Source organism: Rhinolophus sinicus, linkage group LG10, assembly GCF_036562045.2.
Source record: "Rhinolophus sinicus isolate RSC01 linkage group LG10, ASM3656204v1, whole genome shotgun sequence".
In the NCBI taxonomy this organism is placed as follows: domain Eukaryota; kingdom Metazoa; phylum Chordata; class Mammalia; order Chiroptera; family Rhinolophidae; genus Rhinolophus; species Rhinolophus sinicus.
The window spans coordinates 60,072,039-60,090,797 of record NC_133759.1 but is presented as its reverse complement, the minus strand read 5'-3'; the positions used below and the strand labels follow the sequence as shown (position 1 = coordinate 60,090,797).

General features: G+C 40.1%; 1 protein-coding gene across 1 annotated transcript; it reads left to right on the top strand.

Moving 5' to 3' along the window:
- Window positions 1-1,151: 1,151 nt before the first annotated feature.
- LOC109461173 (small ribosomal subunit protein eS27) lies at window positions 1,152-1,406 on the top strand. Its single transcript, XM_019757171.2, has one exon. It carries the CDS (start codon window positions 1,152-1,154, stop codon window positions 1,404-1,406), a length of 255 nt encoding a protein of 84 aa, XP_019612730.2.
- Window positions 1,407-18,759: the final 17,353 nt, after the last annotated feature.

The following is an 18,759-nucleotide window of genomic DNA, read 5'->3' as shown; positions in this document are numbered from 1 at the left end:
TGATCTCTGAAGCAGTTTGTATCCCAGTATCTGCTCCCAACCAGGCGTAGTTTACTATTTCTTAAAAGAATGGAACACTAGAGGTCAGTCTTCACATTGAGAAAGAATGGAAAATCACAGCACATGACTGGCTGACAGACACGCTCTAGTCTAAATAGCCTTTTAAATAGTGAAAAAGTTGTATTAGAATAACCCTCACATATTATATCTAAATTCTATTATTAATGCCGCTCAAAGGTATTAAAATCATTTAGATATGTAGTCTATAAGTATATATGTGTTTACATTTTCATACAGTGTATGTTAAGGATTATATCACAAATTTGTTTTTTGTTTGTTTAGCCCTTAAAATATCTTTTAACAATTTTGAACCTAAATTAGGAGACAGGGAATTAAAATCCAAACTTGAACAGGTTAATTAAACTCTGCAAACAAAAGTCCTAAATCCAGAACCGTTTAAGTGCTCCAGAAGGGACCGGCTTCTTTTCCAGCTTCATTGGAACATATCTTCCTCTCCAAGTAAAGGTTGCCTTGGGCTGAGGCCCTGGAGTCCTCAGATTTGAAATACCAGCCCTTTACCTGTTGTTTACCCATGACCAGATTTTTTCTCTCCCTGCACACCCTACCTAAGCTGGCATTATTCCACGATGTATTTTCTTCCCTTTATACAGAAGACATCTACCAGCATCCCAGAGTCTCAGACAGTAGCATGTTTACTCTGCTGAAATCATGTCCATTTTCTTTTTCTGTGCTAGAAGAATCTTTATTGTTAGTTCTGCTAAAGTTGAGACAGCATATTACACTCACCCAAAGAAATTTCTCATTCTCTTCTAAAACTATTTCCTCAGTAATCTCCCTTGAAGGAAAAAAAAATTTATCTTTATTCTATAGTTACAGATCAGAAAGAGAAACAAAGAGTACTCTAAACAGCAATAATATTAATTAGTACAAGAAAAAATAAACATAATAGTTACTTAAATTCTGCAGAAAGATGCCTTTAAAAATATAAGGCAAACTTTGCTCTGCAAAAGCAGGTAAAAAGACAAGTTACAAAAGACTGATACCTAGAATGTATAAAGATCTCTCAAAACTTAATGGTAAAAAAATAAACAATCCATCCTTTCTGGTGGTGACGACCTCCCCATGAGAACATGTCTCTTGCTAAGGATCTCCTTCATCCCTCTCCAGAAGCGGAGAAGAGGAAACACAAGAAGAAGCACCTGGTACAGAGCCCCAATTCCTACTTCATGGACATGAAATGCTCAGGATGCTATAAAATGACCATCGTCTTTAGCCATGCACAAACAGTATTTTTGTGTGTTGACTGCTCCACGGTCCTCTGTCAGCCTACAGGAGGAAAAGCAAGGCTTACGGAAGGATGCTCCTTCAGAAGCAAGCAGCACTAAAAACACCCTGAGTCAAGAGGAGTGAGGAACCATCCCAAAAAACACATTTTGGATAAAAAAATAAAAAATAAATAAAATAAAATAAACAATCCAATTAGAAAATGAGTCAAGACATGAACAGACATGTCATCAAAGCAGATATACTGATAATACACAAAAAGATGTTCAACATCATTAGCCAGGAAAGAAATGCAAATTAAAATGACAATTAGCTATCATTACACACCTGTCAGAATGGCTAAAATAAAAGATGGAGACACCACCAAATGCTGCGGAGCATAAGAAACAGAATCACTCACACATTGCTAGTGGGAACACAACATTCCCTCTGGTCAACAGTTGGGCAGCATCTGATATAACTAAACATGCAGTGATCATGTGACCCAGAAATTGAACTCTTAGTTATTTACCTCAGAGAAATGAAAACTTATTACGGACTAAATGTTTATGTACCCCCAAATTCATATGCTGAAACCCTATTCCCCAATGGTATTAGGAGGTGAGGTCTCTGGGACATAAAGGTGGGATTTGTGCTGACCCCTCTGTGCTGCCTACGTGAGAACACAGTGAGAAGAGGGCAGTCTGCAACCTGGAAGAGAGCCCTCACTTGACCATGGGGACACCCTGATCTCTGAGTTCCAGCCTCCAAAACTATAAGAAATAATTTTTCGTTGTTCCTGAGCCACCCAGTCTGTGGTACTTTGTTATCACAGCCTGAACGAACTAGGACACCTATCTTCGATCAAAAACCTGTATGTGAAGGTTCGTGGCAACTTGACTCGTAATAGCCACAAATTGGAAACAACACAGATGTCCTTCAGCAGGTGGACGGTGAAACAACCTGGTACATGCATAGCAGGGAATGCTACTCAGCATTAAAAACGAACTAACTTGATAAGCCATCAATTTGGCCACATCTCCAGGAAGTTATCCTAAGTGGAAAAAAATTAATCCCCAAAGTTTACACGCTGATGATTCCAGTTATATAAAACTTCCGAAATAGCAAAACTTTAAAATTTGAGAACACACGTGTATTAGTGGTTTTCAAGGGGATTGGGAACCATGGGAAGAAAGGAAGAAGGTGGGAGAAAGGTGATATAGTTATAAAAGGGCAACTTGATAGATCCTTATGGTGTTGAAACTGTGGTGGTGGAGGCAGGAACCTATACAAGTGATTAAATTCAGAGCTGAATACACACACAGAGACACAATGAGTCCAAGTAAAACTGGAGAAATCTGAATGTGATTAGTGGATTGAATCTGTCAGTGTCCTATTGTGACATTATACCAGAGCTTTGCAAAATGTAACATTGGAGGATGCTGGATAAAGGGTACACAGTATTGGTATTATTGTATTGTTACAGGTAAACATGAATCTTCATTTACCTCAAAATAAAATTTCAATTAAAATAACATGTAAAACAATTGTTAAAGAATTCAAACAATGCAGCTTAGTCAGTCCATGAAAATTTAAATGTTTTCAGACTCTTAACCATTTTTTTCTGCTTGTCCAGACTTAAATTTTTTATGACAATATCTGCAATATGGCTGGGTGAAGAGTTGATCAAAACAATCTGAGATAATAGTTCCCTAAGGAAAAAGGAAAAAAAGTAATTTCCAAAGTAGATTAGTTATTTGAACAGTTGCCACAAAAATTACAGTATTAGAGAAGGAAAATTATAATGCTGGGAAAGCACAAATCTTTCCTCACTTGTCATGCTTTCAAAGTTTGCTAGGCTGTGTGGATAAGACATGAAGTAGAGTTCCTAGTCAGCATGTTTATTCATTTCTTGAGGGAAGCACTGCCATTAAAATTTGTATTCACCTTTTGTATGCTAAGCTCTTACACACTCCTAATACCATTTTTTTTTCCACATTATTATCAGGTGGCCAGAAAAGCAAAGATGTATAACTGGGTAGAAAGAAACTGCTTTTATAAATTTTGTTTAAATTAAAGAAGCCTGGGATTCATTCTAGATGGTGAATAATCTCACAGTTCACATAATTATCTCCATTTTGGGTTGATGTAGTGATGCCTTCATATAAGACAGCAATGACCATCCTTATTCTGGGAGAGAACGGACTGCTCTCCCCTTGCCACAGTACACAAGCGTTAACGCTACTGACAGCTGGTAATGCCACAGCAACTCCTTAACTTTCTCATGGCTGCTGGCAGAGTTAGGGACTGATCAGAATGTTGTTTTTACGATGACATTTTAAAAACTTCATCCCATGTGCTTTTGCTGCCTTTCATCAAAGGCTAAGACAAAAACCTATCTAATCTGTCAGAAGGGCCAATCTAATCTGCCCTGTTAACTGTGTTTATGGAAGAAAATATTTTGCAACGTTAAATATCATAAAACTCAATACATTAAACAGATGTAAAATGTTCCTGAAATTGCAAATATTGACCAATCTCTTTTCCTTCCCAAGCAAATAAACTTGGGGCACAAGAAACACATCAGCTGTCATCAGAGGAGAATAATAGAGAAACACATGGTCAGACTGTTTATCCCACCACATCCACTTATTCTGCAATGCCCATCACAAAATCGAAGCTCCCTAGAAACATTTTATAATAAGGCATATTTTGAATTATTTTTTTTTTGTCAAAATTATACTGGCCACTTTAAATTTGTATGTAGTTGATTGTCTCATATCTAAAGCCTTAGTCAGACATTTCCCATACCCCAGATTGTTTCTTAACATCCAACCTAATTTCTCTCAGAGTAGCATCCTTGCATCTCAACAACCTGGGGAGCTTGTTAAAAATGCAGGTTCCCAGGCCTCACCCCAAACCCACTGAACGAGCACCTCTCAGGCTAGGCCCAGGAAATTACATTGTTAATCAGCCCTCCAGGTAGCTTTTAATTGCTGCAGTCCTACCAAATCTTTAATAATATATTAATAATTGTGGTTTAAATACCATAAAACCATATTTATGTTTAATTGAACAATTTATACTGCATATTTCTTCCATTTGAAAGTCTTTTTAAAACTATTTTAAGTCTTTACTTGTCTCCACAATTATATTTTATTGTTAATTTTTTTTAGATTACATACTTTACCTTATGGACCATACAAACAAGATTGATAGATACATATAGATAGATAGAGGGATAAATAGCTATAAATACAGATGGATATAGAGAGAGATCTTTATGTCTAGCTTACTTTAAAAAAAAGTCCTTACAATGTAAATGATAAATATTTTTAAAAAGAGAAAACAACTACATTATCCAAAATTAAGGGTTTCTTGTGATCTCTGTTAGGCCTCATAGCATGTATTTTTGAAATACAAGGGACTAAGGGGTAGTTGTTAATTTTATTTGTGTTTTTAATATTTGTTTTGCTTTATTAAGATATTTTCTCTAACTGGTAGAGTGGCAGGTTCAGAAATGTTAAAGTACTAAAGAAAAGAAGTTTCTTCAAATCAAAGCGCAAGTCTAAGTCAAAGGAGGAAAAGGCAAATACGACCCTTAATTTTATTCTAAATGATGGCTCAAGCCTGATGACCACAGAGTCGTAAGCCAGTGTTTTCCAAGAACACTGGCCCCACATGTTGTGCCTCCAAGGAAGGGTTTCATTTTTCCAAATAGGTTTACAGATTCCTCCAGGCTCTCTCCTATCCCCACCCCAGCGTCTCAAAAAGTACGTGTTCACACTGAGGACTTTGAGGAGTCCTGCGTGAAAGAAACTTGGTTGACTTTGATCAGCAAAGCATTTTGTAAATGTGTTTGTCACAAGCCCTCCCCTAGCCCTTGCTTTAAATCACGTATTCTGCTTCTTGAGCAGCTCCTGAGAGCAGCACATTTCGAATATATAGTAAGCAATCCTGAGTGTATCCACTGAGTCAGTGCTCTGGGGTTACATTTCATTTCTGTACCTGTCAGTTAGATAAGTTTATCCTTCACTCTCATCTTTTAAAATCAGACCATTGGTCACCAGTGACAGGAAACTTAAGAGCACCCCCATTCCCGCTGCCAGAAAGCAAGCTGAGAGCCCACATCCGCTGATCAACAACGTAGCCTGGTGTAAGCAGAAGATGCCAGTACGGTGCTTCCAGATTGCTATCTCTTCTCTCCTTAGGTGATAGCCCACTCTCCTTTCCTAAAAGATGTTATGTCATCTCTCTCATCGATCAGAGATTTCTGTCTAACATGCTCCCTGTTATCTGTGGTCGCCTAGGGCAATACTTTCCAAGGCCCCATATTTGCAGTTCTGGAATGACTAAGTTGCAAAATACTGCACATTGGTAGTCTTTTAACATTTCAGTGCAAAATAATAGTCCCTTCTTAAATTATTGAGGCGCTCTGAGGTCCAATAGCAAGACTTTCCTCCACTCATACCCCATTGGCTTTCCGTGTTTGTCAGCACACGTCATTCACCACTATCCCTGTGCCCAGAACGATAATGCAGTGCATAATGGCACAGAGTGGGCCCTTGGTAAATACTTGTTGTAAGAGTGAGGTAGACAGAAAGCTAAACAGTGACCACACTTCTAAGCTTCGTAATGCAGAGCATCTCTCTGGTTGACCCATCAAAATCATGCCTATTCCTTTCCTTACCCTTGGTCATTTTAGGACTGGCAAGCCTTCTGAAACTTGTGGCCATATTCTGCAATAAACACTCACCCCTGTTGCTCCAAGGCAGGGTCAATGTCAAGATCTTCTCCAAAGACCCATAGAAAACTATGTGTGGGCACCCAGCTGCGGCCTGTGGCCAAATAAAACTGGCTCTTGGTCTATCAGTCACTAAAGGACACCACTATGCAGAATAAAGGATTTATCAGAAGAACAGGACAAAGAAGAGTGCAATCAGAGAAATGACCACAGAGCTGCCAAGATTTCCAAAGTCTTTATGCAGCTGGGCCCTCGCTGGAACCTGGGTCATGACCATGTCCACTGATGGGATCCCAATATGGTGGGGCCTTTCTGGCAAACTCAGGAAGGAGCCCCACATTTTCTTTGAATCTGGGCTTTTTAGCTGCATCCAAGAGGACGCATCTCAAAGTAAAATAGAAAGTGGCGTAACAAACTGAGTAACAAGCCACGCCATCAGCAGGACAAAACAATTCCAGGTAGGAGCCCCCTGAGTGTGTGTCCACGTCTCAGAGAGAGGCTCTGTGAGTACATACTGAAAGCACTACTTAACTATATTTTGGGTCAGAGTATTGGTTGAGGCCCCCTTCTTGGGGCCTCCTTGGTAATGACAGCATCACAAATGAGTAACAAGTACTCCTCTCCTTACCCCGAGCTCTTGCACATCTTTGGTACACAGAGGGCTCTGTGTGACTCTCGTCAGGGAGCCCTGTTTGTGGCAGAACAAACAAGGTGAGAGCCTGGTTCCTTGAGGAGCAGGCCAGACTCTTCACAGGACCTGGCAGTAAGGCAGCCCCCACCTGCCAAGAGCTCCCTGCTCAGGAGAGAAAACACTAGTGCTTGAAGCTACTCAGATACCACGGGGATATAAGTGTCCCCCAAAGCCTTGGGGGGAGTACTTGAGGGGAAGCTGGGGAATCCTGTGTGCACAAAAGTAAGGCCCCGAGGTTGAACTGTTTGACCTGCAAAACAGGAAGTTGACTATAAGATGACGTGACCTCTGTAGCAAGTAAGTTTGGGCTTTGAGGACCTGCCCCTCTGGAACATCTTGGGCATGTCCACACAAGTTGGGAAGCTAACATTTTAGAGAAAATATCCTGAGAGGAACTAGGGACTCTGCATACAAAATCAAAGACATTTAGAGGTAAGATTAGCGTGGCTTCATTCCAATCTGTCCCTTTACCGATGGGGACACTGATGCTAAAATGAAGTTTGAGAAATCCCTTAGGGGATGAACAATTATGTTTTTTCTAAAATAGGACTGAGTAATAGTCCTGTATCAATGAACCCTGCCTTAGTCCTGGAATGCCAAGCTGGTCTCTGCACTTTGAGGACCACCGTGGAGTAAGGAACGGCCAAGACTAAAATGTCCACCACCACAGCGAGAGCCATATTGCTCTGGAAAGGGCAAGGCCGAGTCAGTGACCTCCACAACAAGGTACCACATCCAGACACAGCAGAGAACACCACCCTCAAGGCCAGAATTCTGCCAGAAAAGCTGCATGGGACTGCAATGCTGTCCCCCAGAAGCACTCTTGGAACCCTGTGCCTTTGCTAAGACTCTCAGCTGCCCAGCCTGGGCAGCCAGGGGCACCTGGGTTATGTTAGCACAAGAATATCTTTCTCTTTCCTGGCCCATGTGAATTGCAGTGAGTCAAAACAAGAACCCACCTTTGGCAGTCATCAGCAGGGATTTTTTAAAAGGTAGGCATCAACCACATACATACACCTGCAGATAAAAGGCCCAACTCCCACCTGATCCCAGGGGTCCTCTGCCCTCGATGGGCCTCTTCTGGAAAGAGCACTCCAGAAGAGTCAGAGAGAAATGGTAGGTGGGGTCCTCTTAGGCATTTTCTCCCTAAATTCCTCATGACTTTGTTGCAAGCCTCTCTAGAAACTCCAAATCATTAGAATTGGAAAAGAAGATAGACATCCTGAAGTGAGTACTTGCAGAGGTGCGGGCTTCACAGACCCACCTCCTTTCCCACCAGTTCTCCACCTGTCTGCCCTGAGTCCCCTTCCATCCCTAGCAGTGCTCCTCCAGCCTTCTTTTTTTTTAAGAGAACACTTGTTCATCCTTTATTTCATCCATTCAAAATACAGTTAAGGAGTTCCTGGCACTGTGTTAACATCAGGGATGCAACCATGCACGACATAAGCACCTGTCCTCTCTGAGCCTGCAGTGTGCTGGAGATCTAGATTCCACGATAGGCTGAGAGAAGCTGGCATTAGCTGCAGCACAGAATGGCAGAGCGCACAGGCAGGGCACCTAACCCAGCCTCAGAGATTCAGGAGGCGCATCCAAGTGGAAATGAGGTTTTAACTAAGATCTTCAGAGTAAGTCAGTCAGTTGTCAAAGGTGAGAGTCCCTGAGTAGTATAGGGAGAGGGTAGGATTGCAAATAGAGAAAACAGCTTGTATGCAAAGGCTCAAAAGTGAGAGAGGATATAGTTCATTCTGAAATCTGAAAGATGAATATGAGATTAATGGAAAGAAAAGAGCACAGAAATGGGAATCCCAGGACTGGAGCTCCGGTTCTGGCATGGAATTATAGTAGCTGTGTGACCTTGCACAAGTCACTTCTTTCCTAGCCTCAGTTTCCTCATCTGTAATACAAATGGACTGGTCTCGAGGACAATGGAGAGTAAATTGTCATACAGCCTCTACCCTTATAATCTGGCACAGAGGCCCTCCAAGGACTCATGCGGGAAGGGCAAGGACAGTCACCTTGGTCTCAGTCTTTGGAGCTTCTCCAAGTCCCTGCAGTCACGTGGGAGGAGAGCAGTGGGAGGCAGTGGAAACTTCCCCAAGACTTGGAGCCACTAAAGTCGCCACTGAGTCCTGTTATCAGAGGGAGACATTTGTATAGTCCTCATTCTTTGATAGTCTCTGTCTGAAACATTTTGTTAAACCTATAGAAGGGCAAATACTTAGGTGTGATTGCATAGCATGCTGGAAGAACTTTCAATGTTTAATGAATGGAATACAAATATTGATTGGAACTTGGTAAAATAGTGGTGTGTACAATAAGAAACAATGTTAACCAAGGTTCTTAGATTTCTTCCACCCAGAGAAGGTGCTTAGTGACTTTGGCTTGACTTAAATATAATATTAGCCTTGATAGCACATATTTGTTACATGGGACTTGTTACGATTTGAGTTCCAAAAAAACCTAGTAATAGTCTGGGTTCCAAATATGTTGACCTAAACTCACGGGACATTTTACCCCACATAGAAGATTTTCTTCTGATTTGAAGAAAATCTGTGGCAGTGGTCAAACAAATGTCAGTCAAGGTAAATCCATATCATCATATCAAAACATGTTGTAATCAAGGTCATACACCAAACGCCTGCTTTATCTTTCATCTACTAAGGTCTTGGTGCTGCTTAGAACAACTGTTATGACTATTGGCAGACACAGCTTAAGGTCAAACAGAATGAATACTTGGAGGAATTGTTCCATAAATGATATATTTGATGATTCAATTTTTAAAGGAAGCTGCTTCTGTGGTTAAATAAACATGAGATAGGTGCCCTTTGCATAGCTATAATCCACAGTCTTTTAAACCACACACCAGAACCATTTAAAATACATTGGTAAGTAACACTGCATTAAAAGAAACAAAAAGTTAAGTTTGGGGAGTTATAATTTGGTTTTATGAAAACACAGTCAAGCTATTCAACTGGCATAACACCGGGTGCAGACACTACACCATAATTAATCAGGCTGTACCTCATTTCTTCTCCACTCACCCCAATCAAGAGCTGTGACCAATGCAAGGTATCTGTGAGGTGGGGAGAATTCAAGTAAAACTTTCAAAGTCAAAGGATTTAAAAGCAGTCAGCGTAAGAGTTGTCTACAAAACTAGAAGTCAGAGAAAGCCATATGTACTATTTGGAACAGGCATGTAACTATGTCACCACCCCCTTCATCAGTTTGGGTGGCTCCAACATTCATCTCCAGACCATATGTCCTCAACCCCTCCGACCCCCCACTTCCTGAAGCCCCTCCAGAAATCACCTCCAGCAGAAGCACTGAACTGGTGAGTCAGGCTGCAGTAGATGCTTTCAGGTGGCTCCTCATGTGCATGTTTTAGGGGCATGTCGTAAAGCTGACCATTCACAGCGAACCCTCCGCCACTCAGCCCTTACCCAGGTTGGAAGCTGGTCCTCCCACACATGGGTCAGTGTGGGTGCAAACATCTCCCATCTTTTAGAATCCCAACCTACCTCTCATCCCACAAGTCACTCGTAGGGGTCTGGAAGCTTCTCAAACAGAATGTTTTCTTATACCCTCTTTCCTGAATGTTGGTGTTTGCTGCATAATCTCCTAAGGGAAACTGCCTTAAATGTCTGCAAATCTTAGAAAGGGGAGTATCTGCCTTTTGGGCCTGAGAGGCAATTTCCCTTCCTAATGCTGACCAAGGTGACTCCCCAAGATCATTTCTGCTGGAGCAAGGGCATTGAACAATTTTGTAAACCTTTTCCAAGCATCTGCCATAATCCAGTCTAGAAGTCCTGAATAGAAAGTTCTTATTTTCTGATTTACAATTCATGTGAGAGTGGTGCATTTCTGCCAGAAATAAGTTTAGGGTCCAGTGTGGCATTTCCACTTGATTCTTGAGGATGACTGGCTGAAGAAAGAGGAAGAACATAATTCACAAAGAACTTAACTGTTAGCACCTACTTCTTCCATTTCAGTCTCTACTCTTCTCTCCCAACAAGCTTTTTAGATGTGAATTCATACACCATATATGGACAATGCACCCAAATTGAATGTGCTGTGTTTTTTGGTTGCCTTATAATTGGCCATATGTATTCTGGCATCTAAAGAAAACTACAGCTTTTAAGTGTTAACATGGCATTTTTCTTCCCATTTTAGGATTTTATTTTTTTGCAGCTGAGGTCCCAGGCCCTTGGTGCTAAGGCCAATGCAGTTCATTTTTGTGTAGGAACTCACACTGGTTGTGACAATTCACTTTTACTAAGTTGGCCAAAGAGGAAGAAAAAAGGGAGCATATCAGTGTGTGACGAACTAATTTTAGAAAATGAGGATGATTTAAGGATCTGGTTAGAGGTTACAGATCTCCCCCTGTCCCCACCCTAAGGTTCACTGTTGTTGATATTGCAGTCGCTTTGGAACTAATTTAACCAAACGATTAGGAAGCTGAAGAGATTCAATAACCTAATACAGGGATTCATCAAAAGAAAAGGTCCTAACTTACCTGTTAAACCCTCCTCCCCCAAATCTCTCCTAAGGGAAAGAATTGTCCATTTAGGAATGTTAGTGATAATGATAATTTCTATTTCTGAAAGTCTTTGTAATACACTGCTTTACATACATTATTGTTTTGATTTCCACAGCAACCCTGAGAAATAGGCTCAGGGACAGTTATTATTCTTTACAAATGACAAAAGTTTAGGTGTTATGTTTAAGATCTTCAGATAACTGGCAGAATCAGCACTCAAATCCACACCTTTAAATTTGGGAGTTCAGGGCTTTTTCCATATTCCTGTCACTATTTTTTTAAGAAGCAGAAAATGGGCTCATTAAATTGTTAGGCCTTTCAAGAATAACTATACACGAGGCAAATAGCTTAGTCAAAATAAGTCTGCCTATTTCATCGCAAGGGAATTCATCTGTCAGGCTTATTCTACTCACTTTTACTATTAGCTGTGAGACATAAAATTTGAAAATATCTTAAAGGAGTAAGTTAGAATTTTGATGGTGTGAGCCTTTTAAATACCCCATTGTCTCTAAGGAGAAGGACAGCCAGGCTTTGTACTGCGAGGGCATTTCCCATCAGTCCACATCCCGGGAAGGTCTCCATTCCTCACAAGGGCTGTTGTCTTTTTCTTGCCACAACATCAGTGTGACATATCTCACACTTCAGATGGCAGCCTACTCAGTCCCCATTCATGGATTCTTCTGGAAATTAATGTCTGATCACCACCACCCCCTCAAAAAAAGAAAAAAGAAAAAAGCTCTGGCTTTGTCAAAAGAGTTATTGGAAATGCAACTTGTGAAAAACCCTTACTATCCAATGTGAACTCAGACAATAATGTTTTGTAACAGTGCTGTTTGATGTGTACTGATGGGAATTAATCATTTTAGTTAACAGAATTGCTCTTTGTTATGTAAACTGTGTAAAGTCCACCTCATATGACCTCTTGCATTGGGGAATCCACTGTTCAAAACTGTCATCTTTCTGTAGGCAGCAGTATTCCTATGGCAACTTCTGGAACCAAATTATCACTTGAACTTAAATTTTGTACTTCCACTGGGTTGGATGCCAAGCCAAGCAAAAATGAAAATACTGTGAAATATGTACACACACAAGACCCATTCCCTAAAAATTAAGTATGAGTATTTGTTTTCCCATTTCTCCTTTTCATTTGCTGGCATCTTATATAGCCAACCTCTATCAAAAATGACCACAACCCTAAAAATACACCATTTCTAGATTAATACACTTCTATTCACATTAGATATCTGGCTCGTGAGTGTGTGTGTGTGTGTGTGTGTGTGTGTGTGTGTGTGTGTAAATTGAGTCCAGTGGAAAAGATATTTTGGCCTGGGACTATATGCTTTTAGATTGGATATTTACAAAGCAAATTAAGTGGGCTCCCACTAGCACTACCACCTCCCAAACCCCTTAGAAAAGGAATTCCATGTCCTTATGGTTCCCTAGCATCTCTGACATGGCTTGATCTGGCTCTTCCAATCTTAGACAATAGATATTTTCTACAAAGTCACGCCACCACCATCACCATCACTGCAGAGACCATCAGACTCAATTTTATTAGAAGCCATTCTTCAGTTTCTTTCTGCTCTTGGGAATCTAGATGGCGGAACCATCACAAAGACCAACCAAGACACCTTAAACTAGAGTTAAGAATTTGTCTCCTAAGCTGTCTACCTCCCCGAGTTCATTGTGAAGCAGTCAGCTCCTTTGTTTTCCACAAGTATGTACCTAATAAGCCAATTGTTAACCCCAAATTGCTCAGCTACAAATCTTCCAAGAGTGACAAGGGCAATCACAATACATTAGTATCACATGAAAAAAGAAAACAGACATTCAGAGTAACAAAGATCTGAGGTCAAATCTCACCTTTGCTACTTACATACCACCTGTGTGACGTTGGGTAGGTGATCAAGTGTCAGAGGCCCTATTTCGTCTCTTGTATAGTAAGAATGATGTATAGTGGGAATTAAATGCCCTGATGCATACTGCAGCAAGACTCTGGCACATGGCACATAGCACGCATTTAACAAATGACAGGTGCTAAAATTACTATTGTTACAGTCACTAGTGTTACTCCTTTATCATTGACAGAAAGTCCATTTTCCATAGAGTTTTCAAGTGAAAAGTAGGAAATCATGCCAGGAAGTAGATCATTATTCTTTTTAAATTCTACATTTTTTTCTTTTTTCCTATCCTGCCCCAGGTGTTAAGATAACTATAAATCCACTTTGGAATGCCCTTTGCTATCAATAAAAACACACGTGAGAGCTTAATCAGTTGTTTTTTAAGAGAAAAGAATAACATAGTGGAGAATTACAAAGTATTTAGCCCCTAGAGATCACCCCTTCAGAGTGATAGAAAAATCCCTTACTAGTTTCATACAGACTTTATCTGCCATCTGAGTGGAATAGGATTGAAATTCTGACCTGTACACTTCGCACAGCTGATAATACCATGAAGGCAAACAAAACAAAAAAAACAACAACAACAAAAAACGGGTGTTTGTCAAGCACACGACTCCCTGTAACCCTACCTGGGTCTTCAGTGTTCCTCAGACTTATCAGAAGCTGATAGGAAATACAGGCACTTGTTTGCCAGCTGCAGGGGTATACCATGGCTCTTCCAAATAAAGGGCATGGCAGGCATAGTCATTTGAAAACTTATCTGCCAGAATATCTGCAAGCCCATCAAACGTTCACTGGTAAACAGGTAATCTGAACTGGTGGATTCCTGCAGACAAGGAGCGATTGCGGCTCCCTGGCCAGTGAGGGAGAGGAGTGTTTGTCTGATTCCAAGTGTGGTTACTGTGCTGCTGGTCGCTGAACAGCCTCCCACTAAAAAGCGCAGAAGCTTTTGCATTGGTTATGGGAAGCCTGAGCCTATGGGCAGAGGGCCCCGCCATGCTTGTCTGCCAGGACGTGTGAGACCAGACTCACTAGCCAGGTGTTGCTGAGGCCTCCCCAGAAGACAACACCAACTTGTGTGAAAGAAATTTTCAGCCCAGATGGTACTGAATTTTTCTAACTCCACTGACGACAACAATGTGTAAACAGATGTATTTGAAACATACATTTAGAAAAAAAATCAAAATTGAGTTTATTTTCATTGATTTTGATAACATTTATTAGTTTAATGCAGGGAACTAGAAAGGAAACAAATGGTCTATAATCTTACTACCCAACAATTCCTCTTGGCATCATTTTTTAAACTTTTATTCCTGCTGAACACACATGCAGGAAAGTGTACAAATCAGAAATAGACAGCTTGATGAATTTTCACATACTGAATCCACCTTTGTTACTTGTACCAGCTCCCAGATCACGAAAAACATCATGATCTCCCAGATGTCTCCTTGGCCCCTGCTTGGCACTACCCACATCCAAGGGCAATCTTGATCTGGAATTCTCGCAGCATCGATTGTTTTGCCTTGGTATCTTTTCTTAAATTAACAAACATAAAGTAGGTATAGTAGTATAAAAAGTTTTAAGTACAAAAACATAAAATGGAAAGCAAAATCCTTCCTCCTTACCAGTTTCTCTTTTACGTTTAGTAACTTCCATTAATAGGTTTTTGTTTGGGTTGTTTTGTTTTTTATTTATTTTGGGAAAATGTTTATGCCATTTGCCAGAATTATTTTCCCTCCTCCTCGCTCCCCTCCTCATTCTTATTCTTTTAATTCACACACACATATTATATATATACACAGTTTCCTATCTGTTGCTTATCTTCTTTATACCATTTTAACCCCTGAAGGATGTTTGTACAGATTTCACATCAGTGTTAAAAGTACTTCAGTGGCAGGGGAGAGTGGGGTGGAGGGTGAGAAGGGACATTTTACAATTTGTAACCAAATAAATTGTGTTTTTCTTCCCTTCGACTAATATTGATTAGTCGAAGGGAAGAAAAAAAAAACAACACGCTTTCCTTTCTGTAAAAAGGTAGATAAGGTCTCCTGTGGTAATTACTGCCTCTTTCCCAGATTTCTGGGTCCTTCCATAACAGAGCTCAAAAAACAAAGCCCCTTTTTCCAATGAGAAGAGCCATGTATGCTTACACCCCAGGATACTCAGCCCCCATTGAGGGTGGCAATGCAACAACTAGTAGAAAAGCCCATTCCTGAATTTTGGTATTTGTTGGTCTCGTATTTCATTAGTATTTAATATTTTCTTTGCTATTAAGTTGAAAAATGAAAGCCCTTTTTCCAAAACAAAATACCTAGAGCTCACCTAAGTTTCCTTCAGTGAGCTGGCTTAACTTTGTTTTTCTTTGGCAGGGAAATTGACATTGAGGGAGACATTTTCCAATAATTTAGACTTCAAGCCTGAAACTTTGTTTTTATTAAAATATATTTTTCCAATAGGTGGCACTCGTGGGTTTAGGTAGAGTTAATAACACATCCCCCAGTGAGGGGGATTGTGTGGTTCAAAGTAGCTGTACTTAACCACTCGTCAGCAAGTTTCTCACACACCCTTAGGCCTGTCTTGACTTCTCAGCACCTCACACAGTGTTGCAAAATACCCTAACTAGCATTTCAGAAGCTGGCCCTCACCTCATATATGGTAAGGGAATAAAGGTTACTATTCAGATGGCCAACGAAGGACATTTCCTTTATTTATTCTTTAGCTCCTTTAAGGTAATGTTAATATCTGAAATTTAAAATCTCAGATTGAAATTTTCCTTTTATATACAACCAAACACCAAGGAAGCAGCAAAAGTCTAAGTGGTCAGCAAGTCTCCTTCTTGAAATGCAGGCTTCACATGAATGTCCAGAGAAAGCCGTGCACCCCGCTTCTGTTTCCGGTTTTCCATTTGTCAGGTGGAGGTAATAGTGACTTCTTCCAAAGAATCATTATATTTGATGATATCTCAAGAGAAAAGGTTGCTCTCCATTCAAAGTCATTTTATATTACGCCCTCAAGAAGACTTTTACCACTTTTCAGCAATATTCTAAACAGAAAATTAGAGCTACTCTATGTGTTTCAGGGAATTGGGGAGACTAGAAGGTGAGACAGGCTGTGGGCACTTGAATCGTGGGGAATATAATCCCAGTTCATTCCCTTTCCTAACTCTATCACCACAGAAATGTCATCTAAACTCTCTTTGCTTATGACTCCATGTGTAAAATGGAATTGACTATAACAACTTCTGCTCCTTTATTACTTAAGGGTAAACAAAAACCCAGGTATTTTTAAAGCACCAGGCTTCAGCGGTGGATACAGTTTCATTTTGCATTCTGTTTTTTTATGCTTGAAATATTTCATAACTAGACATAAATAATTAATTTTTAGTAAGCATCACTGTGGTTGGAAGCAAAGGCAACATGTAAGTTCAAGATAACTTTAGAAGACTTTTACTCATCATAAAAGTGATACCTGGTAACTATAGAAAAATTGAAAAACTATGACAAGTAGAAATGGAGGGAGGAAATCAGACCACAGGGAAGACATCTATAGCTGCCATGAGCCTGAACACTTCTGAGGATTGTGATTAGCATTTTTCATAAAGGTACCTGTTAGAGCGCAGCAAATAAACAGTAGGGCTGCTTTCGATTGCAGAAGCCAAGGAACATTCTCGGCACTTTTTCAATCCACTTAAATTGTTGAGAATGTTTCAGTGGGCCCAAGATTCAACTAGATAAGCTTCTAAGATCCTTTCCAAAACTGATGCTGTGATGTTATGCTTTCATTCAGTGACTACGTTTGAATACCTACTACATGGAAGACACTATGCTGGGTCCTAGGTTATTTAGTGATGAACAGAAGCAGCAGGAAGATGGGCATTAAACAATGAATCGGATAGTGCATTGCTTGATTACAAATGTAGTATGGACTGTGATGTTGTGAGAGAGCAGACAGGCTATTTGACCTGGTTTAGAGAGCAAGGAAGCTGAGCTGTGAACACTGACAGAGATTTTTTTTTGCTTTTTTTCACGTTGAGTACTTTATTGTGTACTTCCTACAGACAAGGATATTCTCCTAAGGAACCATAATACAATCAACATATTTAGGAAATTAACATTAATATGCCTAATTCTCAAACCCTTTGAAATTTTGCCAAGTGTTTCTTTTTTTATTATTAGTTTCAGGTGTACAAAACAATGTAATAGACATTTCACCCCTACCAAAATGATAACCCCACTCCCCCAATCTACTACCCCTCTGACATCATATAAATCTATTACAATTCCACTGACTCTATTCCCTATGCTATACTCCATATCCTGTGACTATAAATATATGTGTATATATATATATATATATAATTGTAGTTGGCATATAATATTCAGCTTTAACTTCAGGTGTACAGTGCAGTGGTCAGGCATCTACACCGTCCATGAAGTTGTCTCCCTAATAAGACATGTGCCCATCTGACACGCTACAAAATCTTTACAACATTATTGATTGTATTCCCCAAACTGGGAAAACTAGACTGACACATAAAAATAAAAATAAAAATGAAACTGGACCACCTCTTTATGCCATATACGAAAACAAATTCAAAATGGATTAAAGACTTAAATGTAAGACCCAAAACCATAGAAGAAAATATAGGGAGTAAATTTGCAGATATTACCCTGAATAATATTTTTGCGGGTATATCCCTTTGGGCAAGGGAAGTAAAACAAAAAATAAACATATGGGATTACATCAAACTAAAAAGTTTTTTCACAGCAAAGGAAACCATCAATAAAACAAAAAGACAGCCTATTGAATGGGAGAAGATATTTGTCAATAATACATCTGAGAGAGCTTTGAATTAGATAAATGGAGGCAAGGGGAACGGAGAAGAGGAAACTGTGCGAAGGACCTCCCGATGGCAAGAAAGAGCCTCATGTCATCTGAGAAGAGAGCACAGTGAATGGAGTGAAAAGGATACAGGGGGTGTCACAGATGAGATTCGAGGGTTATCAGAGGCCTCTGGATTATGAGTGGACTCTTCAGACTAACAGCTTAGCTTCTCTTCCAAATAAGGTGGGATTCCATTGAGTTTTAAGCAGGGTGTGCCTGCTGTTCAGATTGGGCTTCCATGTTGAGACTGAATTAGATGGTGACAAGAGTGCATATGTGTGGAGACTAAGACTCTGCTGAAAAATAGTTCAGGCAAGAGATGATGGTGGTGGCAATGGATGTGGAGCGATATTTAAAAAGTAGTATCAGTAGGACTTGGTGCCATTGAATATGGTTGCAGGCAGAAGGTAGTAGAAAAGACGATCTTCAGGCCAAATGTATTAAACCAGGTTCTTGATGTGTACGTTAAGTCTCAGGGAATGTGACTTCCTTCAGTCAGTAAACAAACATGAAACCCTTGTTATATTTCAGGCCCTGTTCTAGGCATAGGCCATACAGCAGTGAACAAAGCCGACAAATTCCCAAAGTACCTATAAAACCATGTTATGAAAAACTTTCAAACCAGGTGTCAGCTGCCTGTTTTTGTAAGTTATGTTTTACTGAAACACAGCCGCACCCATTTATTCATATGTTGTCTATGGCTGCTTTCACCCAGCAA

What these genes read in the sequence shown, in the direction of transcription:
- LOC109461173 (XM_019757171.2), top strand. Translation starts at nt 1,152, where the DNA reads ATGTCTCTTGCTAAGGATCTCCTTCATCCCTCTCCAGAAGCGGAGAAG.